Here is a 25885-nt window from a genome sequence, read left to right as displayed (position 1 = left end):
TTGCCATGGCTTCTGACTGCTGAAGTCTGACAACAAATTACTAGATTCCAGTAGAGATTTAAAAAAGGAGTATAATATGCTTTTATCATTTTGAATACACTTTGCATACCTTAAAAATTCAAAACCTGCTTTACAGAAATTCCCAACAGATTTTTAAAAGGGAATAAAATACTATTGTGTCCACTTGCATGATGTGAGACAAATTTCCTTCTTTCCCCATGGTCCATGGAAATAGTAAGAAAACATACAGAGCTGGATGCAAAGTATTCAGATGTCATTTCTTTAAGAAATGCGTTTTATAAGATGTAAGATGTGACCTATTCTTTTGAGAAGCAGCTCCATCATAGCCAGTACTATGATCTCACATTTAAATTTCATAACTTTTGACAAAGTGGTTGAGAATGAGTAAGAAGTTGTCATATTTTTCACTGTTCTGTATAATGTTATGCTATTTTGGGCTAATCTTTATTGTCTTCTCTCTCAGATTGAATGTGAAGGCATTTATCAGCAATGTTAAAACAGCTCTTGGAGCTACAAATCCCGTGAGTATTTTTTCCCCTTCAAATTAAATTCTTTCACTGTCTGAATATTGAGCTTAAATATTTCAATGTCCTATTTAATAGGCTGTGAGGATATCCGCCATAACTTTACTAGGCGTCATGCTTCTGTATGTTGGCCCCCCTTTACGAATGTTCTTTGAGGATGAGAAGCCTGCTCTTCTTTCCCAAATAGACGCAGAGTTTGAAAAAGTAAGTTTTCTTTGAAATGCTGAAACATTTGTTATTTGGATGATCATTTCGACCGACTTTAGTATCTTTCTTAGCATTGCTAATAACACAGTGAAATAAATGAGAAATCTGCTAAGATAATCTTAGAAGGTCATTTTGGCTGATGACTGACTGAAGATGAGTTCTAGTGTTTCGGATGTAATTTCCCATTCAACTTTTATTAATATGAATATTAATTCTTCAAGACTAGTGAACTGTAAAATTCACTGATTGGTGATAGAAGCTAAGTATTTGGGTAGTATACTAAATAAGCAGAAGTTTTATTGGTGTATCACACAGTGTCATGGCCTATACAGGTAGTCCTTGACTTATGACAATTCATTTAGTGACCGTTCAAAGTTACACCACCACTGAAAAAAATGACATAACCATTTTTCACACTTACTACCATTGCAGCATCCCCATTGTCACCTGATCGAAATTCAGATGCTTGGCAACTAGTTCATACTTATGACCGTTGCAGTGTACTGGGATCACGTGATCAGCTTTTTCGACCTTCTGACAAGCAAAGTCAATGGGAAAGCCAAATTTACTTAACAACCGGGTTACTAATTTAACAACTGCAATGATTCACTTAACAGACATGGCACAAAATGTCATAAAATGGGGCAAAACTCACTTAACAAATTTCTCACTTAGCAACATAAATTTTGGGCTCAATTGTGATTGCAATTGACGACTACCTGTATCTTATCTGATCCTTCCATTTTGAGCATTACTTGCATGATTTTTAATTAGCACAACACAACGTTGTACAGTCATATGAATTAAAATGCCAAAAGCTCCGTATCAAAATAATGCAAAGTAATTTGGTAAATATATGCATTTCAGATGCAAGGACAAACACCACCTACTGCAACTCGAGGCAGTACAAGGCACAATATTGGCAGTGATGATGGTGAGGAAGGAGAAGAACAGGAGGAGTCAGGGAACGATGTCGTGGACCTCTTGCCTAGAGCTGATATCAGGTTTTATACTTTGTTTCTATTTGATTTGGTTTTATGCTGCTTTTTTTGGAAACCCAAAGCAGGAATTGATTGGTTGGTTGATTGATTGACTGTGAGCTATCCAGTCATTATTGGCTCCTAGCGACTACCTGGGTAGACTTTCTCCATGATCATTTGTCCCTAAGCCACCAATGTAACTGAGTCCATCCATCTTGCTGCTTGGCTCCTTCTCCTAGCCTTGAAATCTTCTTCAGAGATCTTCTTCAGAGATCCATATCCTGAAGCAGGATAATTTGGTAATCAGCATGTTTCTTGACTGCTTGTTCCTTTACTACCATTGCTAATTCTAAAGCTGGTTCTATCTAGCCACTTTGGACGGTATTTATGACGGTTACCGTATTCCAGAGTCATATTATCCCCCTTTGTGATTCTGAGAAGCAGAGTCAATGGTGAAGCCAGATTCACTTAACAGTAGTTTGATTAATTTAACTACAGTGATTCCCTTAACAACTATAGTAAGAAAATTCACAAAATGGGGCTATACTACTTAATGAATGTTTCACTTGGCAACAGAAAAGTTGGGCTCAATTGTGGTTGTAAGTCGAGGACTACTTCCATTGGCATTGCTTAGCATATACATTTAAGGTTTCTTAAGACATACAATCCAGTGAAGCAGCACAGGACTTGCGGGTGGGAGACAAAGCAGGAATACTAGTTGATAAAATAATGAAATATAATCTGAATATAAAATAATACAATATAAAATATTTAGTTTATTTAATAGATTTATATGCCTCCCCCATTGCCCTCCCTATCTTAAACACAGGTCCAGGCCTCTTACAATATATATATATATATATAAAAGAAATTTTCAATTAAAAGAACAATAATAGCTAAATCCTCTGAAATATAATATGTTTAAAATTATAGAACATCTTAAAATACCATAAGATGATAACAAAGCAGAACAAGAAGCAGAATAGTACAGATTTAACCAATAAATTTATGCTAATCTGGTATTAAAAGCTTATCAGTGTCAACTATAAGAAAACGGGGCGAAAACTTGTCAGCTGGAGGACTTGTATGGGGATTGCTCTTGCTGCCTAATAAATCTCTGACAAAAATGGAACCCTGAGTGGGCATCACCACAGCATTTGAAAAGGCAGACAACTGTGCTTTTTAAGTTAAGTATGTTAAGGACAATTTCTCCATGTATAGATATGAAAACTCTTAATTGTCAATCTAAAACATATTTTATCATTTGCATTTTCTGTCTTGACTGTTACTGCTTAAGATGCTTATAGTTTGTTCCTTCTCGTTTAAAGAAAATTGATGATGAGCTGTTGGGGTTTTCTTTTCTTTACAGTGATAAGATCACATCTGAGCTGGTATCTAAGATTGGTGATAAAAACTGGAAAATCCGAAAGGAGGGTCTGGATGAGGTAACCAGCATTGTCAATGAAGCCAAATTCATACAGCCAAATATAGGCGAACTTGCACCTGCCTTGAAGAATCGTCTCAATGATTCCAATAAAATCCTGGTATGCTTAAAACGAGTAACAAATTTGTTACAGTCAGTCATCTTCTATCCTTTATATTCCAGTTTAATTTAGATCTTGTAAACAGAAACGAAATGAAAATGTCACTAAGCATTACTTGCCATTTAATGTATTTTATGTAATAAAATAGTTTTACAATTGTAGCTTGTGTGTTGATGTATCTCGTTCTCTTGGGGAAAATGGTACTGCTGTATTCAATGAACATCAGAGAGGTTGCTGTAAAGGAAATGCATTCTCCCACAATATGCAGAAGAATACAGTTGAGCTTTGTTTAATCTGTTTGTATCACATACACCAAAGCACAGCTGGGGAGATTGTGTAGTTTCCTCTTAATGGTGCTTCTGTTTCTCATGAAAGCCTAGTATAGAGAATCAAAATCTTGTGATTTAAATCAAATTGGAGTTTAATTTGAGGTTCTAGGTAAATATTCAAATGTGGTTTATATCTTTCCACAGCTAATGCAATATAAACTTCTGTATGAGTTATTAAATATAAAGTTTAAAGTTTATTAAATTTATTTATTCCTCGCCTCCAGTGAGTATGGAACAGTCGATGTTCTTTGAAAGAAAAGTTAGCAAATTTAGTTTTTAAAATGAGTTTGGAATGTTATTCCAATTTAGTCTTGTGTAATTGGCTTCCCTATTTTACTTGTATTGTCCTAAAATTCCTCTGTATGCATTTATGCGGCAAAATACATTTTTTTGGCTAGAATTGTTTCTTAATAATAACTTAATTAGTTTTTATTAGATTATAGTAGGCAGAGAGGCCACAAGGATACTGCAGATTTTTTTATAGGGAAGTTTATGTCCTTGTTGATTGGGAATTTTGGAGGTATTTTAAAACAAATACATAACCTTATGTGAAATTCTGCACCAGTATTTTTTCCTTACAGGTAGTCCTCGACTTAACGATAATTCATTCAGCAATTGTTCAAAATTATGACAGTGCTGAACAAAGGGATTTATGACCTGTACTTGAAGTTACAGTCGCTGTAGCATTATGCGGTCATGTAATCAGAATTCAGAATTCTGATGCTTGGCAAACCTCTCGCCCTTACAACTCACCATGGGGACACTACAACTACCCCTACTTGCCTATCTTTCCCTCCTGGGTTCACACAAGCTTTGGGCCTGCCCTGCTGGGTCCCATATATCCTTGAGCCTCCTTCACCCTGTTATGCCTTGCTCCAAAGATTACCTTTCCAAGAGTGCCCAACTGACATGATGCATGGCCTTCCTGCTGGGGCTACCTTGGGTCATTCTAGAGGCAGTCACCATTTGCAATCTCAAATAAAATTGACCCTTCTGAGAGATGATGAGAATGGCAGCCACTTCCTGAATGGTACAAGGCAGTCTTGAGGGATTCTTTTTTGGAAAAACCATCTCCGGAAGAGATAAATGGAGTGTGGCACAACAGGAAGAGGAGGCCCAAGGGTGTGGGTCCCAATCTGGTGGAAAGTTGTGCAAGAGATGCCTCGGGATAGAGCAGCCCTGGAAGACCCAGTCCCTGAGGCACCCCAGGCTCTGTTAAGAACCACACAGTCACTTAACAATTGCAGGAGGAAAAGTTGTAATTGTGGTCGTTTATACAAGACAACCATGTAGGTATCTTTCTTAATGATTGCAATGACATAGGAACATAATTTTGGACTTTATTGTGGTTCATAAGTTGAGGACTACCTATAACCTATATCTTGATAGGCTAACAACAGAGGAAGCCAGAGATTTCAAAAGTTTTGCTCACCTGTTTTGAACAGCACATCTACCTATGTGAATTTACCACATTTCCTCCAGGTTTTATAGTTTGAAGTGCTTGTGGCAGCTTATTACATTTGATTGGGTTAAGGTACAAAGTTGTCTTTGTGTTTAAGATCTTATTCTTCAAGCTACGAAAAAAATTCAGATGCTGTGAAATGATACTGTTGTGTTGTTTTTTTAAGAAATTGAAAGCTCTCAACCTAGGTACTTTTCATGTTCTTTTGCCTTCCACTCAGGTGCAACAAACACTGACCATCCTTCAGCAACTGGCCACTGCTATTGGCCCAAATATAAAGCAACATGTGAAAAATTTGGGAATTCCTATTATCACAATTCTTGGAGACAGTAAGGTAAGACTGGGTACTATTTTGATAGTACTCTTCGAGATTATATTATCCATGATACACATAAGCTCTGCATATGTAATCAAAAGATGATGACAGCTTTAGTTTCTCATTGAGAAAGTTGAATTGGAAGAAAATCAGATACTGGATGGACATTGGCAGAAATGTGCTGGCTATGTACTCTCTTGGAAATCCTGAATTTAAGGACTTGACTTCAGAAGTCCATTTCCAGTTCCTTTATTCTGAATGTTTCATCATCAAATATTTGTATACTTTCTGTTAAATTTACTTGTTGCTGAGTGATAAAGTAGGCCAGTGATGGCGAACCTTTTTGGCACTGAGTGCCCAAACTGGAATGTGCGTGCATGCATGTTCATGTGCGCACGCCGGAAACCCATAGACCAGTTAGCTGGCACATGGATGCCTGTTTTGGGGCGTTTTCAAGCTGTTTTGGGGCCAAAATGTTTTTGGGCCAAAAAGAGCTCGGAAAATGACCTGAAAAGAGCCTGAAAAACAGTTTGAAAACGCCCCCAAAATGGCCTGTTTTTGGCTGTTTGGGGGCCATTTTCAGTCTGTTTTCTGGCGCTCCAGCACCCACAAAAACCAGCTATGTATACTGGAAACCAGAAGAGCAGCTGGCGACGGCGCGCATGCTCATAAGAGAGCTCTGTGTGCCACCTCTGGCATGCGTGCCATAGGTTCGCCATCACAGAAATAGGCCATATAAAACTGCTGAAGATGAAAATTGCCCATATGCGATGTTAATGTCCTAGCTTCAAAAATTGGTAATAAGGTGTAGTGTTGTTACATCTTATTGGAGTCTAAGTAGAAAATTGAAGGAAGGCAAATGACTTTCCATTTGAAAATGACAAAATGCAGATAGAATAAATATGGATTCAGAGAAGCCATTGAATTTGTATTTAACTTACTGTCCATCCTATTATAAAGGAAAGTGGTTCGAAAGATCTGTTTCCTGAGAGTATGCACCTTCTTGAACTTAACACATGCATTCCTTGTGTTGCATTAAATTGGCACCTCAGAGATTCAGTGGAAGGTTATCCTCTTTGAAGTGTTAAACTCTGATTGTTTCACAGTAGTGAATATAAATGGTACACAGACAGATGTGAGAACCTTATCTGGTTGATTTTTACACTTTTCTGGAACATAGATAACTATGTATTTGTGTATGTATATATTATATCTTATTTTGCCTCTTCCCCCTTTCCAGAGCAATGTACGGGCAGCATCCCTAGCAACAGTAAATGCCTGGACTGAACAGACAGGAATGAAAGAATGGTTGGAAGGGGAGGATTTGTCAGAAGAACTCAAGAAAGAGAATCCTTTTCTAAGACAAGAGGTGAGGATTTTAGTCATGGTTTGCCTTTTTTATTATTTGGTTTGCTTTTTTACTATTATCTTAGAAGAAGTGTCAGTTCAGTAGAGATGTGCAAAACAGTCTGGGCACAATATACTATGTTTCAACTCATCTGTTCATAAGCCAAAATGTGGCAGTTCTCCTCTGAGTAGAAGTGGTTCTGAGGAGAGCAGATAAAAAATGAAGACATTGGAAAGTGGGTATTTGTGGCTAATTGCACCCATTGTGGCAGGTGGTTTTGAATTAGTGAAAAAGCTTACAGTATGTTGTTAACATTCTAAAAGAGAATCCAAGACTTAAAAGTTGATTACAATAATGTGTTTTGTTGTTGGAAGAAGTATATTGAATCAGTTTCCACATCCATTTGCTTAGTTATTGCCCCAATACTATAAGAGAGAGAGCGCTAACTGACCAAGAATGTATCAAATCTTCATCTATAGGTTACTTTCTCCTCATTGTCCCTTTCAAAATCTTTCATAAAATTCCTTCCCTAAAAACTCTTTTATTCTATTTTTTTTAAGGGGGGTGGGGAGAGAAGGGAAGTAACATGCTGTTTCTATTTGTTCTCCCTAGTGGCCTGTTCTTTGTTGTTTCTTGTTAGTCAGCTGTTGCTCCCTTCCATTCATTTTTATTTTTCAAATCAGTTTTAGTAGATTAGTGGATATCTAATTTTTAATACAGTTTAATTGGCTGTTGACCCAAAATGCCACCAGTTATAATTATTCATATGTAAATTTGTATAATCATTACTTAGAATACAGTGTGTTCCTTTCTAATAATCTTTCCTAATGTTAGCTTTTAGGTTGGCTCGCTGACAAGTTGCCCACTCTCCGAGCTGTCCCATCAGACTTAGTTTTATGTGTACCTCACCTGTACTCCTGCCTGGAGGATCGAAATGGAGATGTCCGTAAAAAGGCCCAGGATGCTCTTCCATTTTTTATGATGCATCTGGGTTTTGAGAAGATGGCCAAAGCCACTGGCAAATTGAAGGTACAGAAAACACTAATAAATTGACTGTTTTAACAAGGTTCATTATATGGGATTTTTATCCATGTAAACCACTCAAGCCAGTCGTTGAAATTGAATTGAGTGGCCATACAAATTTTCTTAAATAAAAAATCAACAGGGCCAAACAGCTAAGGGGAATATAAATAGTGGCAAGGACAAATGGTATATAGACATGCAAGTAATAGCATGAATGAGTTTCTGGGAAGTTAAGGACTTCCAAAATAGCTTTCATTATTGGGATATTGAAATCTGAAATGTCTGCATGTGGGTTCTTATCTATATAAGCTTGGGTAATTTGGGTTGGAAGCTTTTGAGCAGTTGGGCTGCAACTCTGGAAATCTTTAGGACCGTCTGTTGGTACGGCACAACTTTGGTAACATGACTGAACCATTTTTAAAAGTAGTTCAAATATATTTTAGAAAGTTAGAGAGGTGAAAATGGTATCAAAAATAGCCATTTTGCTACATAATTCATTGCAGTGCGGTATCAGGGTGGTGGGAAACAACCCGTGGACCATGGGTTGCCCATTCCTGCTGTACTGTGTGCTTACAAGCCTGGAACTGTTTACAAAAATTAATTTCTGTTTAAAGACCTGGAAAAAAAAGAAAGTTTGGCTTGTAGTCATTTCATCAAGTAGTTTAAACGTAAATACATAAGGACTCTTTTTTTTTCCCTATAGCCTGCTTCAAAAGATCAAGTACTGGCCCTGCTTGAAAAAGCTAAAGCCAATATGCCTGCCAAACCTGCTCCACCAAGTAAGACATCTAGAGCAGTGGGAGCAGCTTCAGCCAAATCTCAAGCTGCATCAGGTAATCTTTCTACAGTTAACCTATTTGAGAGAATTCCAGTTTCTTGAGAAACTTTTATTTGGGGGATGGTTCTGCGCAAGTGGCCAGCACATATGCACTAGCTCCATTTGCACGAGCATTGTACATGTGCATCTGCCACTCATGCAAATGAAGTATGCACGCTCGCCCATTGTTTGTGCAAATGAGAATGTGTGTGTGCTCACAGGCTGCTTCCATAGCTTGGTTGCAATCCCCTCACAGCCCCCTAGTGGAACACAGCCCACAGGCTAAAGTATAGCTTGAGAATTATAGCATGTTTTGTAAATTGGCAGAATGGGGGTTGGTAGTTTTGATCCCAAGCCTATATAGTGTAAACTATCAAATTATTCCTTAGGTTCCAATGAAGATTATTTATCTAGCACAGTGGAGACTAAACCTGATGCCAAAAAAGCCAAAACAGGAGGAAGCGCCCCTAAAACCAAGGTAAATGACAACTGTGGCTCTTGGTTTACTTGGTTTTGCAGTCTTTGCTGGAGATTTCTAACTTTGGGTAGCACTAGTCCCAAGAATTCCTGCCCCCATTCATATTCTGGCAGGCATTGCTTCTGAGGCAATGCCTATCTATTTAGACAGGACCAGTGATGAAATGAGATTTTGCCATGCAAGACAAGTTGGAAGGCTGCTTGAGGGAGAGACGACGGATTAAATCGTCTCTGTCAGGCAATGAGTGGCAAAGACCACAAACAGGCAAGCAAACTCTCTTTACTTGGCAAAGAAGGTTTTGCCAAGGACTTTCTAGACGAGGGAAAAGAGAAAGGAAATTGTCTGTCTGTCTAATCCAGGGGGTAGTCAACCTTTTTATACCTACCGCCCACTTTTGTATCACTGTTAGTAGTAAAATTTTCTAACTGCCCACCGGTTCCACAGTAATGGTGATTTTATGAAAACCTAATGAAAATGTTTTTAAATAATGCTATGACATTTTTTTAAAAAAAGTCAATTAAATTTTTTTAAAAAAGGAAAGTGTTTCAGTATCGGACAAAACCCCTACCTCCCACCATGAAAGCTGGAACGCCCACTAGTGTGCGGTAAGGACCAGGTTGACTACCACTGGTCTAATCTGTCTCTCTAGTTGTCTTCTCCATCTGCCTGCCTGTCTACCTAATACATTTTTGAACTGCCCACCTTCACATTTCTATCATCTAATGATAGAAAATGAAGAGCAGGATTTGGATAACCGTTCCTAGTGGGATGGCTTTCCTGGATGATATCAGCTTAGATATGGTATTGCATATCAATCCAGAAATAAAATCAGATGAAGCCCTGGTTATGAAAAGTACTACCAGCTATGTGGCAGAATGAAATGACCGCATCACAACTCTATTTTGCAGCTCATTCTGTTCCATAGAAAAGCTTTATTTAAGAAGTTTTTATTTCATGGTACATTGTAATATATGTAGAGTAGGGGTGTCAAACTCGATTTCATTGAGGGCTGCATCAGGGTTGTATTTGGCCTCAGGGGACTGGAATGGGCATGGCCGGAGTAGGTGTGGCCAGCTCAACATCACTTGTGTCAAGGGCACCTGTGGTGGCTCAAGCATTCTGCCAGTGAAAATGGAACTCAGGATGGCCGCATGCAGCCATTGCAAGCTCCCTTTTCTGCTCCAATGGCCTCCTACAACCCTCTGTTGGCCAGTCCTTTGCTGTTCCAGGGCGGCCCTGTGGGCCAGGTTTAAGCACCCCGGGGGCCAAATCTGGCCCCCGGGCCTTGAATTTAACACTCCTGCACTAGAAATTTTTGTGTCAATGTATGAAAAAGCTTCATGTTGCAGGTTAATGAAATGATCCTTGTGAAACATTTGTGGCAATTGGAGTCTGAACCTCTTGGTCTTCACTGAGAGGAAATTTGATGGCTTGACTGGTCCCTTCTAACTCAGTTCTTCCTCAGTATAATTTACATGCCAGTGTTCTTAGCTATGTAATATTTCACATACAGTCAATAAAAAGGAACAGAGTGCTTGGGCTCTATATTCATATTTATGCAGAAATTTTAAAAAACTTTTAAAAAGGTGTTTATGTGGTCAATACTATTAACTACAGAGTGTTTTATGACTTGTTTCAGCATTCTGATGCAAATTCAGGCCTCACCAAAGGCAATAGTAATCTGACAAAGAACAAAGTTATCAAACAGGTAATAAACGGGTACCACGTACAGTGGCTGGTACACTGACCTTTATATACTTGCTGTACTAAACACTGTTATGGCCTTTGTCTTTACTCTGCTAAATAGGTACTTGAGGTCTTCAGTGCACATTCTAACACAAACTTCTGTGTAGGTGAAATACTTGGCTTGCATGCTGATGGGATAGATTTATTCTAAATAAAGGCATTCCTGTTGATTTCAGTGAGATTAGTCCAGAGGTGCAGAATGGAAAATGGTTTAAAACTAGATTATAGGAGGTTGGTTACAGGGAAATGAACTTACTATTGTTTTGCTTCTTAGGGTATACAAGGGAAAAAGGTTCCAAGCAAATCCAATTTGAAAGATGATGATGACAGGTCTGGCCCAGTTTTTATTTTAGTCCCAAATGGAAAAGAGCAAAGAATGAAAGATGAGAAAGGATTAAAGGTGAGAGAAATGCTCAATGTCTGATTTCTGGGCTGTATTAGACCTTAATTCCTATTATAAACCATATTTACTTTAACACTCCAGTGGTTAAATCTCCAGGTAAAAATACATGTGGAGATTACTTAAAGTTATTTATTCACTTAATTGTATAAATGCACATTCTGCTCTAATGTATTTACCAATGTTATTAACAGTTCAGTGGACAAGCATACAAAATTAGAAGTTGTTCTGTCATCCTTTTTTGTTACGCGTGGCCTACAAAATCTGCCAGATTTGTTCTGCCTTACTGTGCTTAAACCAAGTGAATTATTTTGGAAAAGTTCAGTGAAGAGGTGTCTCTTCATTCAGTATTAGGAAATGTTTCTATAATAACAAAATTGTTTTATTGTATTATTTAAATGGGAAGATTGCTAAAATTGTACCAGTCGGCATAAGGAATTATGGGAGTTGAAATCAACATAACTTGGCATCACTACGTTTGAGAAATACTGCACAGAATGAATAGGCAGAAACAAGCCTCAAATTACTGACTGTATGTGTATGCACCTAAGCATCTATGTTATAATACAGTTCTGAGGTATTAAAATACAAAAAGTTGTATTTGTTGTATCTCTAAAAAGTTGTGTTTTATTATTTTTCTTTGTTCACATTTTGTTTTGTTTTTTGATACTGCACCCCCCTCCCTCGTGATTGTAAGCCGCCCTGAGTCCCCTCAGGGAAAAGGGCGGCCTATAAATTTTAATAAATGACAAAAAATGACAAAATGACAAAATACAAAGACTCAAGATTAGTTGCACTTCTGCCATGAAAGCTCACTAGGTGATATTTGTGAGATAATCTTAACACATATCCAACAAGAGTTCTAGTTAACACAAGTTAACTAGAAGCCAAGGTAGAAACATTAATCCATTTTTAAAATAATCTGGACTTCTTCCAATTCAGATACGAGAATAAATTATCCTTTGCTTAAAATAATCAATTGTTTCTGGTATCCTCTTCATGACTGTCTCAAAAGTGGAATGGGTAGAAAGTGCTTGCTTGAAGTTTAACCAAACTAGAATTAGTGAAAGAAAAGTGAAAGTTAGAAAGAGACAATGCTTTGGTAGTCAAGTAGTCTATATAGGAAAAATATTCATAAATATGAACTTAGTTTGTTATGTTAGTAGGATCGATGTTACTTAAAAATTACCTGTGGCTCAATAATGTAGTCTTAGCAAATAAGGAAAACAACTGTACACATACATATAGGATGTATCTACATGCCACTTACAATTTACAGACTAATTATTTTAAGTAAAATTTAAGTTACAAGTAGGTTAACTTACAGGTTTAATTTTTAAGAAGACCACGTTCCCCTCTTCCTTCAGGTTTTGAAATGGAATTTTACTACTCCTCGTGATGAATACATTGAGCAATTGAAGACTCAGATGTCTAGCTGTGTTGCCAAGTGGTTACAAGATGAAATGTTTCATACAGATTTTCAACGCCACAACAAAGCGCTTAGTGTAATGGTTGAGGTGAGGAGCATTGATTTCTGGCAATTGATAAACCAATAAGAACACTAGTATAACTTTTCCTAGAGCGTGCAACTTTTGAAAATGCCCTATTCAAACTAGAGCCCTGCATAATATTCTCATAAGAACAGTGCAATTAGTATTGGCCTCCATCGAGGCACTGAATATGAGCATTTGAAACAAACTTAAATAGCAGAGTAGCTGATGCAAGTTGCAATTATGCATGTACAAAATAATTATCTTTGGTCCCTTTGCTACTAGAAAAGCCATGGCATAATCATTTAATTGAAATACAATTTCTCAGTTTATTTTATTGTAAAAAAAAAAACTTTGTGTGTGCAAAACTTCACCTTGTTCTTTTCCCCCCTTTCAAGCACTTGGAGAGTGAAAAAGATGGAGTTATCAGCTGTTTAGATCTGATTCTGAAGTGGATCACTCTCAGGTTCTTTGACACCAACACAAGTGTTCTGATGAAAACTTTGGAGTATCTTAAGCTGTTGTTTCTCATGTTGAACCAAGAAGAATACCACCTGACTGAAAATGAAGCCACTTCCTTCATTCCCTATCTTACTTTGAAGGTATCCAGAATTTTAAAAAGCTGTATATTTGGTGTGTCTTGACTTCTTAGAGTGGGTAAAATGAAAAAAAAAAAAACCTAGATGTTTTGCTCACAAAATATATCAAAAAGCAAATTGTGAAATTAGAGCTCCCTCTGTGACAGTATTGAGAATAATAATGACTTTAGCAAATAGAACTTGAGAATACTGTATTTGGAAAAGAAAGGAAAAACCCTACTTGGAAAAGAGAAGCAAGAAAACCAGATATGAAATATTATTACTTTTTCAAATAATAGAAATGGAAAACATTGCTAAAATGTTTTTACTGATGTAAAGGGCCCCCCAAATTGCCATCAGATCTTACTTTAGCTTCCTCCTCAAGATCCTTCCCATTCCTGAATAAGCGTAGGTGACAATATGCTTCAATTTTAGAATGCTTGAATTAAGGTGTAGAATAATATCATTAAAACTTCAGTCAGGGCATTATATTAGGCAAAATTGGAAAAATAGGATGCAAGAGGTAGAGAGCAAATTTTCATATGTACTATGATTTTTTTTTAATGTGAATATGATCAGTAACCTAGGGAATTCCATTAACTGTATTCCAGCCTTCATATCTAGCACTACTTTTTTAAAACAACTTTGAACTCACATCAAAAGATACTATAGAAGATAAGATAAAATTAAGATCAACTGCTTGAGAACATCTAAATTTTATTTTATTGTCAACAATACAAAAGACTAATCTATTGTTGTCTTCTGGGATGTTTTTCCACTTCCCAGTCTAGCTCCAATCCTGAAATTTCCTGGTGGGCTTGTATACAAGTATTAACATGGTCCAATCTTGATGATGATGTTAATTTATTAAACTTGCAATTTCTGAATGACTGAACAGCGAAAATCAGAAAAATTACAATAAAATCATTAAAAGGTTTATATTTTATGAGATCAGCCAAGATAAGCTGGGTGTTATTACCTGTAATGTTAAAAGTCTGTAGAGATTCTGAGTCATCAAGGTCATGGTTGTCCCAAAGGTGCTTTTTGCCTCCTGAAAAAGCACCTTTGAATATTACCAGTAACATTCATAAAAATATGAGAGCAGTTTCAAATAAAATACTTGCATTCATAATGGTAGTAGAATTATATCTATTAGCAAAAAAAACCTAAATACATCAATTAGAAATTCTGATCTTTAACGACTAAATTAATTGTAATACATGATACACTCGATACAGTTTGTGTGAGAGCAACATATTTAACATCGCTGTAAAAATTCAACAGAATTGCTGAGCAAATGTCTTACATAATTTTTTTAAATCATTAGAGAACATGTATCTCTTATTCACTATAATGAACTCATGAGATTTTGTATCTGTTTCTTCTGTACTTGCAAAGATTCTAATTTACAAAACTCTCAGAGCATCTGAGAACAGTAATCTAGATCAGGATAGCATCTTGTAATATGTTATTGTGCTCAAGGTTAAATGCACTCATGTTTGCTCCAGTGTATTTGTCACTACCTAAAATTTCAGAGTAAAAATATAAAATCCGAAAATGTCAGTTGGTCTTACCTGAACTGCATGTCTCAAAGTCCTGTGGGATGAGTCACTGATGGGTTATTCTCAGACCCCATTTGCCTAGAGACTGAGGTTAAAATTGAGGCCACTCCCCTCTGCCTTACTTCCTGGCTCCAGTCTTAATCGAAGATCGGTGTTGTAGGAGGAATCTGGTAAGGAATGGTAAGGAACAACAACCGGAACACAAGAACAACTACAACAAGCTCAGAACCTAACCGATCAAACTCAAACAATAATGCTCAGGCCCTACCTGCTCCCAACTAGGGTAGGAAGTGACTCATTCCACAGGACTTTGAGACATGCAGTTCAGGTAAGACCAACTGACAGTCTCCAAAGTGTCCTGTGGGAGGAGTAACTAATGGGACATGCCAAAGCTCGATGTCCCAGGGAGGGAAGCTTCCATTACTCTCTGCAGAACCCGCCTACCAAATGAAGTCTCCACCGAAGCGTAAGCATCCACCTGATAAAGCCTGATGAAAGGCGTAGGGGAAGCCCAGGCTGCCGCCCTGAAAATATCCTCTATAAGTGCCTGAGTAGACCAGGCCACTGATGTGGCCGCACTCCTGGTGGAGGGGGCCGTAATGCCAGCTGGTAGTGTAAGGCTGCGAGCTTTGTAGGCTCTGGTCATAGCCAGCCTAATCCATCTACCTATGGGAGCAGAAGACACCCTGGCCCCAAGGGCAGAAGGCTGGAAGGCTGGAAGGAGACGAACAACGCCTCTGACCTCCGGAAGGGAGATGTGCGCTTAAGATAGATGCTCAACACCCTCCTCACATCTAGGTGATGCCAAGAGCTTTCCCTCTGCCTGGAGGGTGTTGGACAGAAGTCTGGTAGAACCACCTCTTGCGCCCCATGGAATGGGGAATTGACCTTGGCAAAAGCAAAGGGTCCAACCTGAGGACAATCCTGTTTTCATGGAAGGTGCACAGATCCGGCTCGAAGGGAGCCCCCGTCAATGCCTGGAGGGAAGTTGGTAAATCCCATGTGGGGAAACGATGCACTACAGGAGGACTACGTTTATCCCCCCCCCCCCCGAGAAACCTCTTAATGATCGGGTCTTGCGCCAAAGAACAGGATCCCAGCCCCCCAAGAACCGTTGACAATTCCACAACCTGCCTCCTGAGGGTGTTGTGGTCAAGCTCCTTGTCCAGCCAATCCTGAAGGAACTCCAGCACCTGAGGTTGCAAAGGCTGTTGCCGGATCCACCTGCACGGAACGGCATCAGGACACGAAGGCGGCCCATGTAGCATCGGGGATGTGGGTAATGGACTTCCTCCTGGAGGCCTCAATAGTCCTGGCCAAAAACTGGGCCGCCCTCAAGTATTCCCGCTCAAGTGCCAAACAGTCAACTGGAGCCACTGAGGCTCCGGATTGTGCAGGGTCCCCTGGCAAAGAGCCACCTCCCCTGAGGGAATCTTCCAGTGGAGAGACATGGACAGATCTATCAGGTCCGCGAACCAAGGCCAACGGGGCCAATAGGGAGCCACTACAATGACCTCTGCCCCATCTACTACCAGCTTCCTGAGAACCCCGGGAATGAGTGGAAGGGGGGGGGAAGGCATACAAGAGGTCCTCCGCCCAACGACACCGTAGGGCAGCCACTTCCTCCGCACCCTGAGCCGGGTACCGGGAGATGACCCTCTGGACCTGCGAGTTGGCTGGCTTGGTGAACAGATAGCAATAGCAATAGCAGTGGACTTATATACCGCTTCATAGGCCTTTCAGGTCTCTCTAAGCGGTTTACAGAGAGTCAGCATATTGCCCCCAACAATCTGGGTCCTCATTTTACCCACCTCGGAAGGATGGAAGGCTGAGTCAACCCTGAGCCGGTGAGATTTGAACCGCTGACCTGCTGATCTAGCAGTAGCCTGCAGTGCTGCATTTAACCACTGCGCCACCTTGGATCCACCACCGGCCTGCCGAACCTCCAGCAAATCTTGTCGAAGACCTTGGGAAGCAGCTTCCATTTTCCATAGTCCACTGCTCGGCTGAGCCAGTTGGCTTGCATGTTGTCTACCCCCAAGATGTGCTCCACCCTCAGCGACAGGAGATGATGTTCCGCCCAATTCCCCAACTTCGGAGCCTCGTTCCAAGTGGGTGCCCCCCTGCTTGTTGACGTGCGCCTTTGCGGTGATGTTGTCCATCAGAACCAGGATGTGCTGCCCTGATACCTTCTCCTTGAAATGACGGAGGGCCAGGTAGATCGCCGTGAGCTCCAACCAGTTGATGTTCTGATGCAAGTCAGAGACCGACCAACGGCCCTGGGGCAGCTGGGAGTCTAGGTATGCCCCCCAAATTAAGAGACTCGCGTCGGTCGTCAACACCAACCTGTCTGGCTCTCTGAACAGAACACCTTTGGCCATGGTGGGAGACGTCCACCAGCAAAGACACAGCCAGATCCGGGGCAGAATGGGAATCTTGAATGTCGCGTCGCAGGAACCGTCCTTCTGGTACGGGAGCAGTAGCCACTGCAGCTCCCTGGAATGGAGCCGATCCCATGGAACGATCGCAATGCAAGAGATGCACCTCCCCAGGAGACGCGAGAGCAGCACTCCGGGAACAGAGCGCGTCCTGTGGATCTGCTGAACCAGCTGACAGATACTATCCCTATGATCTTGGGATATGAACACTCTTCTCTCCATCATGTCAGTGACCGCTCCCAGGTGTTACAACCGGGTAGAGGGCTCTAAATGGCTCTTCTCAAAGTTTACTGAGAATCCCAAGGACTGCAAGGTTCTAATAGTGACCTGAAGGTCCCTCTTCGCTGCCCTAAGGCTGCTAGCCTGCACGAGGACATCATCTAGGTAACATTGAATTCAGATCGGAACGGATCTAAGGTGACCCGCAACCACCGCCAGCACCTTGGTCCTGGGAGCTGAAGCCAGTCCAAAGGGAAGGGCCCTGTACTGATAATGAATCCCCCCGTATGAAGCTCGCGCTTTACCAGGTTCCGAAAGGAGGAGAAGCCTGAAACGAGAAGGGGGGTGAGAACGAAACTCCAAATGCAACCCAAAGTGAACAGTGTAGCGGACCCATGCATCAGAGAAGATGAGGTCCCAGCGTCCTGCAAAATGAGCAAGGCAACCGCCTATGGGGAGATCCGAGCCCGGATCATTTATTCCTGCAGTAGAAACGGCCACCCCCCCCCCACCTCAAAAGGGCCGCTTGTTGGGCTGTTGATACCGATTCCTGTCCTTGTAATAAATTGTCTATCTTCTGTCAAGAGTACCTAGGAGGAGAGGGGTACCTCTGTTGCTGCTGGTAGTCCTGCTCTGGAGGCTGATATGCAGACCTCTTCTGAAAGGGCGTCGACCTTTGCTCTGCCCGTTTGGAAGTAGAAGGCAGGATCTTACGCTTGTTTTTGTCCTCCACCAGAAGCGGATCAAGGAAGGCTCCAAATAGCTTATCGCCAGAATACTCTGCTGCAGTCAGGTTCCACTTGGACCGGGCATCTGCCTGCCAACCATGTAGCGAGAGAAGTCTCCTGGATGCCACCGACGTGGCGAGCGCTCTGGAGACGTACTTGATCACGTCAAGTGTGCCATCCACCGAGAACTGAGCAGCCGCTGTAAGCTTTGCAATGTCCTACAAAAGACGTACCTCCATAGCCAGAACCCTCTCCTGCATCTGGGACAACCAGAGGAGGGTGGACCTATTGAAGAAGGAGGCCGCAGCAGCTGCCTTGATCGCTCACATGGCCACTTGGAAGTTCTTGCGCAAAGTCAGTTCAGCTCTCCTATCCTCCACCTTAAAATTGTTGGCAATGTAACCTGCCACCAGAGATGAAGAAGATGCAAAAGACGCCATGGGCGCATCCACCGTTGGGATTTGTAAAGCCTGGGAAAAACAGGTTCAGAAGCAGCTTCAGTGAAGCGGCAGAGCTCCAGCGACCCCCAATGTAATGGGTGTGCGCCACAACAGATCTCCTGGCGCCCGACTTCAGATGCCCCCCCAATGGCCGCCAGCGGCCTCGGAGCCTCTAGTGCCCCTGGCAAAGCTCCGCTATTGCCCAGATCACTTACCACACGCAGGGAAGACTAAGGGAGGAGGTGGGGGAGTCAAGTATGGGAAAATTCTCTCAAAATCACTCTAATCTCAGAAGCCAAAAATTTAGTCTCCTAATAGGCCAAAGACAGATTATGACTGGGGCTAGGAAGTGAGGCAGAGGGGAGTGGCCTCAATTTTAACCTCAGTCTTTAGGTTAATGGGGGTCTGAGAATAACCCATCAGTGACTCCTCCCACAGGACACTTTGGAGACCTTAGGCATGCACGTGATTCCCTGAAAGCCCTGGATGAGAATATTAAGAATATTGATTATGCGTCCCTTTTTTCTAAATCTCCAAATATCTTCTCTGATTTTAGGTTGGGGAACCCAAAGATGTTATTCGAAGGGATGTGCGTGCCATTCTGAACAGAATGTGTCTTGTCTATCCAGCCAGCAAAATGTTCACATTTATCATGGATGGAACGAAATCAAAAAATTCAAAACAGCGGGCAGGTGAGACATGTAGAACAGATCACAATATCTTATTACAGTCATAAAAATCATGGAATGGGCAAGTCCCACTTAAAATACTGGTGTGTCAATTTCTGCATTGGATGCATGAAATATGGGCAGATGCATTGGTGTATGCAGGGGTAGGTAATTGTTTTCAGCCTAGTAAGGTTTGGGGGTGCACATTCATATATGCCATCACTCGACATAATTATTTCCAAAGGGAGCAATATGAGCCTTTTACTTAATTACCTAGTTGCCATACCCACAAAGATGTAGCAGTTCCTTAAAGTGGGGGTGGCATAGAAAACAATGAGATGGGAAAGAAATGATTTTTAAAAATGGAGAGTAACAGTTATGTTCATGTTATAAAAAATATTTTTAATGCTTGTTCAGGCTACTGACAATAAATGTGAATGGTTACGGACCATTTCATACATTATGTTAGAGTGGGTTCCCAGTTGCATCTTGGAGATTTTTAATTATAAAGAAGATTTTTTACCTTGTCTATAATAACAGTTCACTTTACTAAGAAGTGTGGTTGCTTCTGGGTTTTGTTTATATCTTCTTTTGTTATTCTTAGAGTGCTTAGAAGAGCTGGGATGTCTAATTGAATCATATGGTATGAATGTGTGTCAGCCCACTCCTGGCAAAGCCTTAAAGGAAATTGCAATTCACATTGGTGACAGGGACAACACGGTCAGAAATGCTGCACTTAATACCATTGTTACTGTTTACAATGTGCATGGGGACCAGGTGTTCAAGATGATTGGAAATGTAAGTATACAGGAATCAAAGGAAAAAATTAAATCCTTACAGTGTATTGGATGATTCAGGTTAAATGGTACAAAGTCACAACGACCTGCATTATACAATTGATTGAATATTGATTCTCAAGAACAGATAAATTGTACTTTACACTATTTAGTTGATGGTTAATGAATCATTCAGATATCAATGAATTTTAAGATGATAAATAAATAAGCATTCATTGTTAAACTGCAATAGCAGTGGAAATTAGTTGAATTTTGTCTACCACAAACCTTGTTCAAAAGTTTTGACAACTGTGTTAGTGAATAATTGGAGGAAGTTATATTGGTAAAAGAAAAAAAACCAATCTGCACCAAACTATTATTTAATCAGTTCAGTCCAGTTTCTAAGATTCAGATTTTAAACTGTTCAAAGCGTTAAAGCAATTAAGCTAAAAGTCACATATTTTATGCATATCCAGAGAAAGTGGAAAGGAAAGCCTGGAGATGTCTGTCAGGGATCAATCATTAAATGCCTATTTAGACCAATAGGTCTCTTCGTGCAACTTATTTTATATCAACCTGATTCTAAATACAAATGTGACTAATGAACTTAGAACATATCTGTTGTCTCTTTACAATAATTTTAAAATATTTATTAGTTGTGCACCAAATTACAAAAAGTTGGGGTTAAATAAGATAAAAGATTCTTTCTGGGAGTTTCACCATCCACCTTCAAGTAGGATATCAAGCTATTTTGAAGTAAAGAAATCAGGTGGTATCAAGTACCACCTACTTCCAAAATAGTACCTTACATGGAATTATTTTTTCTTACATTTCAGAACCACTGCTTTTGTCAAAATTTCAATTTAATTTTACTTAAAATTAAAATTTCAGATTTCTGAATTTCTAACATCACAATAATATGAAAGGTCATTCTTACATGAAACGTCAGGGTGCAGTGGCCCTGCAAAATTGGAGAACAGCTGTATTAATGATGATTTTATCTTGTTTTTTAAATCTTCAATGCTTTGAGTTTTAAGATGTATTGATATATCCTACAACTACTTTCTTATTCTCATTTTGAAAATCTAAAATTACAAATTAATTTTATTCAATTTAGATAACATCTCTGCACTTGGATATGAAATCTCATATTCTTGCAAGATGTTAGCTTTTGGGGAAATTGTAAATTAAGTCAGTTGCTGCTTTAGGTCTTACTGTTTCTCAAGTCACTTTCCCAGGTTGGGGGTAGGAAAATAGTAGCATCCAGAATTTATCTACATGGCAGTCCTGTCAACAAAATGGGTTAACATCTGTGAGAGTGCTCCATAGTTTCATTCAAACCCTGACAAAAAATTCTATTCCACTCACAAAATTTAATTGTAATCTGCTCTTGCTTTATACAGGTAAGGGTAGCCCCCAGAAACCCAAACATGTCTGCTGAAAAATGACAATATTTTCCATTATTTTGCAGTGAGGGACAGATAAAAACTGAGTACAAATCCTAAAATAGGCATAGCGTCAGTGTCATCACTTGTATGATGTGGGCCCTCCAATTTGCAGCTCTCTCCAAGCCACCAAATATTGGGCACAAAAGGGTTGCCCATCCCTGTTCTATAGAATTAGGGAATTAACAACTTAGATAGTAAGTTGTCTTGTTTAGTGGTCACAGTACACTGAATCAAGGAGGATAGATGTCCAACTGCAAAAATGTGGATGCTGGCTTACTGACATATAGTGTTGTCTCTACAGAGAATCTGTATAACATCATACAGTTGCTGTATCCCCAGTCTCTCTCAATTTATTTTTTTCATATGAGAGAGTTTACAGCTGTTAGGGAGAGAACTTGATGAATAATAAATAAATGAGAGACTCTGCCTTTGCTTATTTTTTTGTTTAGAAGTGTTTTAGGAAACATTTGTACTGTACTTATAAAGTGAATAAAAGAATAATTGCTAAATAGAAGTCCTGTATTGGAAAATAAATTGCATGTTAATTATTTTTTCAGAAATTAAGAAGCTGTGGCTTATTCTTAGAGGAAAATCTCTCATGACATTAAAGTTTTTCTTCTTGTACAGCTTTCTGAGAAGGACATGAGTATGTTGGAGGAACGAATAAAGCGGTCAGCTAAGAAACCAAATGCTGCTTCATCAAGGCAGGTAGATGAAAAACCCCAGCGCATGCAAAATGCCAATGCCAGTGCAAACATGCTGCGGAAGGGAGCAGCTGAAGACATGTCTTCCAAACTCAAGTATGTTATGTGGAGAAAATGCCATCTGTGTGCAACATTTTCACAGTGTGTGCTAAAACATACCTTGCTGTTGCCTTGTGTTTGTCTTTTGTTTTTATCATTGCTGCATGCATGAGACACAGATTGCAAAAAAAAAAATACTGCAAAGCAAAATGTTTGAACCTTTCTTCATCTGTTTTGTCATGTCTTGAATGCTTTCTAAATGGTATTGTGCCTTTTTTCACTGCTTCTCCATGGACAGAATTATGTATCGCACTTATAGGATGTAAGTACTAACCACTAAATCCTTGGTAGCAGGGCTCATAGGATTTCTGCCCCCCCCCCCAATCATTAGTTATTAAATACCCTAAAGCTTCTTAAAACTTAGGGTTCTAGAAAAAACTGATGTTGGATATGAGAAATAGTGTCCCATCTCTTGGGTAAAAAAGTTAAGGGCGGTACTTCTACAGAAGCAGACTCCTTCAGGTGGCATTGAATACTATCCAATGTGAAATTAGGATGCCCATCTCTCTTTAATATGTGATTCTTGGACCCCTTCTAGAATGCCTCTTGCTATACCTTACGCCATTGTTCTAAAATCCTCTGCTTAGTAGAAAATCCCTACAAGTTGTAATTGAAGAGTATAAAACTCAGCTGGGAATATTCTGGATTAACAAACAGTGGTCACTAAGAAAGGCAACCTAACATAATGCCTTCTCCATATATGAATAAAAACTGGATTCATTTGGATGAAACCATACTTTCTTGTTCTCTCTTTAACATTTGTGGTGGTGTATTTGATGTAAGACGTAAAAGGGAAACCTAACAAAGTTTTTAAAGAGAGTACCGATTTCAAATAGTTAGTGTCATGGCTGATGACCCCTGGCTTTCCTTGGTTAATGCAAAAGCTATAAAAACTACTGCAGGAAGTCCTTGACCTACAACATTTTGTTTAGTGTCTATTCAAAGTTACAACAGTACCGAAAAAAGTGACTTATAATCAGTTCTTGCACTTACAACCAAATCTCCACAGTCATGTGATCAGAAATTGGGCACTTGGAACCAGCATTTTATTTACAACTGTTGCAGCATCCCTAGGTCATGTGATCACCATTTGCAGCTTCTGACAAGCAAAAATCAATGGAGGGAAACTGAATTCACTTAACAACCACACAATTCATTTCACAACTGCCGAGATTTGCCTAACAATGCAGAAAAACAGGTTTTAAAATTGGGTATGGCACATTTATCAATTATGGGTGTAAGTGAAGGACCACTTGCAGGTTTTTTTTTCTTTTTTTTTCTTTTGGCTTCTGTGTTTAAAAACAATCATTAGGGGACAACAAATTTTGTTACATTGGAATAGCAAGCCATTATTTGTTGTTCCCCTCCTTAAGCTCTAGAAAAACTGAGCGATAATGGGAGCGCCTTCCCAATTTCTTGTGAACTGCAGGGAATATTGGGAGACCAGGGAGATTACTTTGACGTAAAGTTGGACTCTCTCCAACGAAGTCCCAAATAATATAGAAAAGAATGTTTTCCATCTGTAGCTTATGAGGATTTCAGAATGTCACTTCTGTTAGGAAGACAGCATGCTTCCTGAAATATTAAGGAAAATGTGTTGCTTGATTTTTATAGCCAAGCCCGTAACTTGAGTGGCCATTCAGAGGCAATGCATACAGTTCCTCGGGAATTTCAGCTGGATCTGGATGAAATAGAAAATGATAATGGCACAATGCGATGTGAAATGCCAGCACTTGTTCAGCACAAACTGGATGACATCTTTGAGCCAGTCTTGATTCCTGAACCTAAGTAAGTGTTTGTTTTGACCCAGTATTTGCATATTATAGGTATGGTGTTCTCTTCTTTCTCACATGTGAAGGTTCTACCCGAGGCCATAAAAGAAAAGATCTGAGCAAAAAGAAGTCAATACTAATTGATGTAACTATAGTTAAATTTAATAGAGCATTCCATTTATAAAATACATTGATTCTCTCATCTGCATATACCAGCCACTGTCTCATACAGTGATAGAGATATATTCATACAAGTTCCTCTCCTTTCTTCTAGTAGCAATGCAAAACACACAAAAAGTATCCTACCCACAGAATAGAGATAGGAAAATGTAGAAGAAAAAAGGAGAGATAAAAAATAGAGATGAGATGAGCGAAGGAGAAGAGCTGACTTGACAGGGAAGGAAAATAATGAAAGAAACCCTATTCAGGTGTTACAGGAAAAATGTTAAAATTCCACAGGCAAGCAGCATCTACTTATTAGCTAGATCTGCAGCCATTTGTACTTCCTACCCATGTGCTTGTTTTCAATAGCATATTCTGCTTTTCTCAATTACCGTAAGCTAAAACTCTCTGCAAAATTTGTAAGTGTTATTTTGGAAGTAGTGTGGAAAAGATTGTCTTTCAGTAATTGCAAAAACTTTCCTCCACCCAGGGTCCGTGCTGTCTCCCCACACTTTGATGACATGCACAGCAATACTGCTTCTACTATCAACTTTGTTATCTCCCAGGTAGCCAGTGGGGATATCAATACTAGTATCCAAGCTCTTGCACAGGTAAGTGGTGTTCTTTGTAGATGGCGGCAACATAATTTAACAGATCAAGAAATTATTTGCGAGAGTGATGAGTTGCACATTTGGTGGAGCTATGTGTCAGGTGACACATGCACCACTCAGAAATATGTCTTGATGACATAACTAAGTGCACAGGGGCCATCTGACTCGCAGTTCTCAAAAGGAACAAACGTGGTGCCTTCCTGGAGTGGACCTCTGGTCTACCTAGTCCAATATTCTGTTCTCACAGTGGTCAACTGCACAAGAAAGCCCATCTCCCACCAGATGGTCTATCTGTGATGGCGAATCTATGATACGCGAGCCAGAGGTAGCACACAGTGCCCTCTCTGTGGGCACGCAATTCATTGGCCCAGTTCAGCTCTGCCATGCATTTGTGCACATGCCTTCCATTGCCCAGCTAGTCTTCTGGTCTCTGGGGTGCATGCAGGGCCCCTGCACACACATGTGTGGGGGAGGAGGCGCATGTAGGAATCCCATGCGCAGGGGGCAGGGGGCATGCATGGGGGGCACATGCATTGCATTTTGGGGGTTTGGGCACGCACTTGCATGCACATGTGCTTTGAGCACTCAGTCCGGAAAAGGTTAGCTATCAGTGGTCTGTACCCATGATGGCGAACCTGTGGTACATAGAGTCATTTCTGAGGGCACGCAAGGCATTGCCCTGTCAGCTCAGGAAGTTCGGGAACCGACTTCCGGTTTGTGCGTTGGGTTTTGGGTTTTTTTTTTGCCCTCCGGAGGAGAAAAATGGCCCAACGGCCAACCCGGAAGTCCGTTCCTGAACTTCTGGTTTGCGTGTTGGGCTGTTTTTCACCCTCCCCAGGCTCCTAGAAAGCCTCTGGAGCCTGGGGAGGGTGAAAAACGGACCTACCGGGCCCACCAAAAATCAGAATATGGACCATTTCCGGCTTCCGGGGGGGGGGGGGCGGGGGAGGCCGTTTTCGCACTCTCCAGGCTCCAAGAAAGCCATGCGTGCATGC

General features: G+C 40.2%; 1 protein-coding gene and 1 non-coding gene across 8 annotated transcripts in view; both read left to right on the top strand.

Moving 5' to 3' along the window:
* CKAP5 (cytoskeleton associated protein 5) overlaps positions 1 to 25885 on the top strand; it is an 82309-nt gene that overhangs the window by 41158 nt on the left and 15266 nt on the right. For 4 of the 7 annotated variants that reach the window (XM_087720333.1, XM_087720336.1, XM_087720331.1 and 1 more), the window contains 19 exons: positions 485 to 542; positions 624 to 749; positions 1620 to 1756; positions 3102 to 3276; positions 5288 to 5401; positions 6624 to 6752; positions 7566 to 7760; positions 8458 to 8587; positions 8961 to 9049; positions 10689 to 10757; positions 11070 to 11195; positions 12563 to 12712; positions 13084 to 13287; positions 19207 to 19342; positions 19923 to 20116; positions 22170 to 22342; positions 22584 to 22607; positions 23960 to 24133; positions 24770 to 24890. In XM_087720333.1, the coding sequence (XP_087576459.1) occupies positions 485 to 542; positions 624 to 749; positions 1620 to 1756; positions 3102 to 3276; positions 5288 to 5401; positions 6624 to 6752; positions 7566 to 7760; positions 8458 to 8587; positions 8961 to 9049; positions 10689 to 10757; positions 11070 to 11195; positions 12563 to 12712; positions 13084 to 13287; positions 19207 to 19342; positions 19923 to 20116; positions 22170 to 22342; positions 22584 to 22607; positions 23960 to 24133; positions 24770 to 24890 (2524 nt within the window). The remainder of the gene's footprint in view (positions 1 to 484; positions 543 to 623; positions 750 to 1619; positions 1757 to 3101; positions 3277 to 5287; positions 5402 to 6623; positions 6753 to 7565; positions 7761 to 8457; positions 8588 to 8960; positions 9050 to 10688; positions 10758 to 11069; positions 11196 to 12562; positions 12713 to 13083; positions 13288 to 19206; positions 19343 to 19922; positions 20117 to 22169; positions 22343 to 22583; positions 22608 to 23959; positions 24134 to 24769; positions 24891 to 25885) is intronic. The other 3 variants (XM_087720343.1, XM_014070614.2, XM_014070638.2) reach the window with 3 other exon arrangements.
* Positions 24948 to 25060, top strand: LOC148049643 (small nucleolar RNA SNORD67). The gene has a single exon (XR_015695287.1). It is a non-coding gene; the product is annotated as a small nucleolar RNA SNORD67 (small nucleolar RNA).

This window comes from Thamnophis sirtalis, unplaced genomic scaffold, assembly GCF_051295495.1.
Source record: "Thamnophis sirtalis isolate CommonGarterSnake01/CBP01778 unplaced genomic scaffold, rThaSir2_p1.2 scaffold_1, whole genome shotgun sequence".
Classification (NCBI taxonomy): domain Eukaryota; kingdom Metazoa; phylum Chordata; class Lepidosauria; order Squamata; family Natricidae; genus Thamnophis; species Thamnophis sirtalis.
Note: the sequence above shows the minus strand (reverse complement) of the source record. Positions and strands in the feature narration are given on the sequence as shown.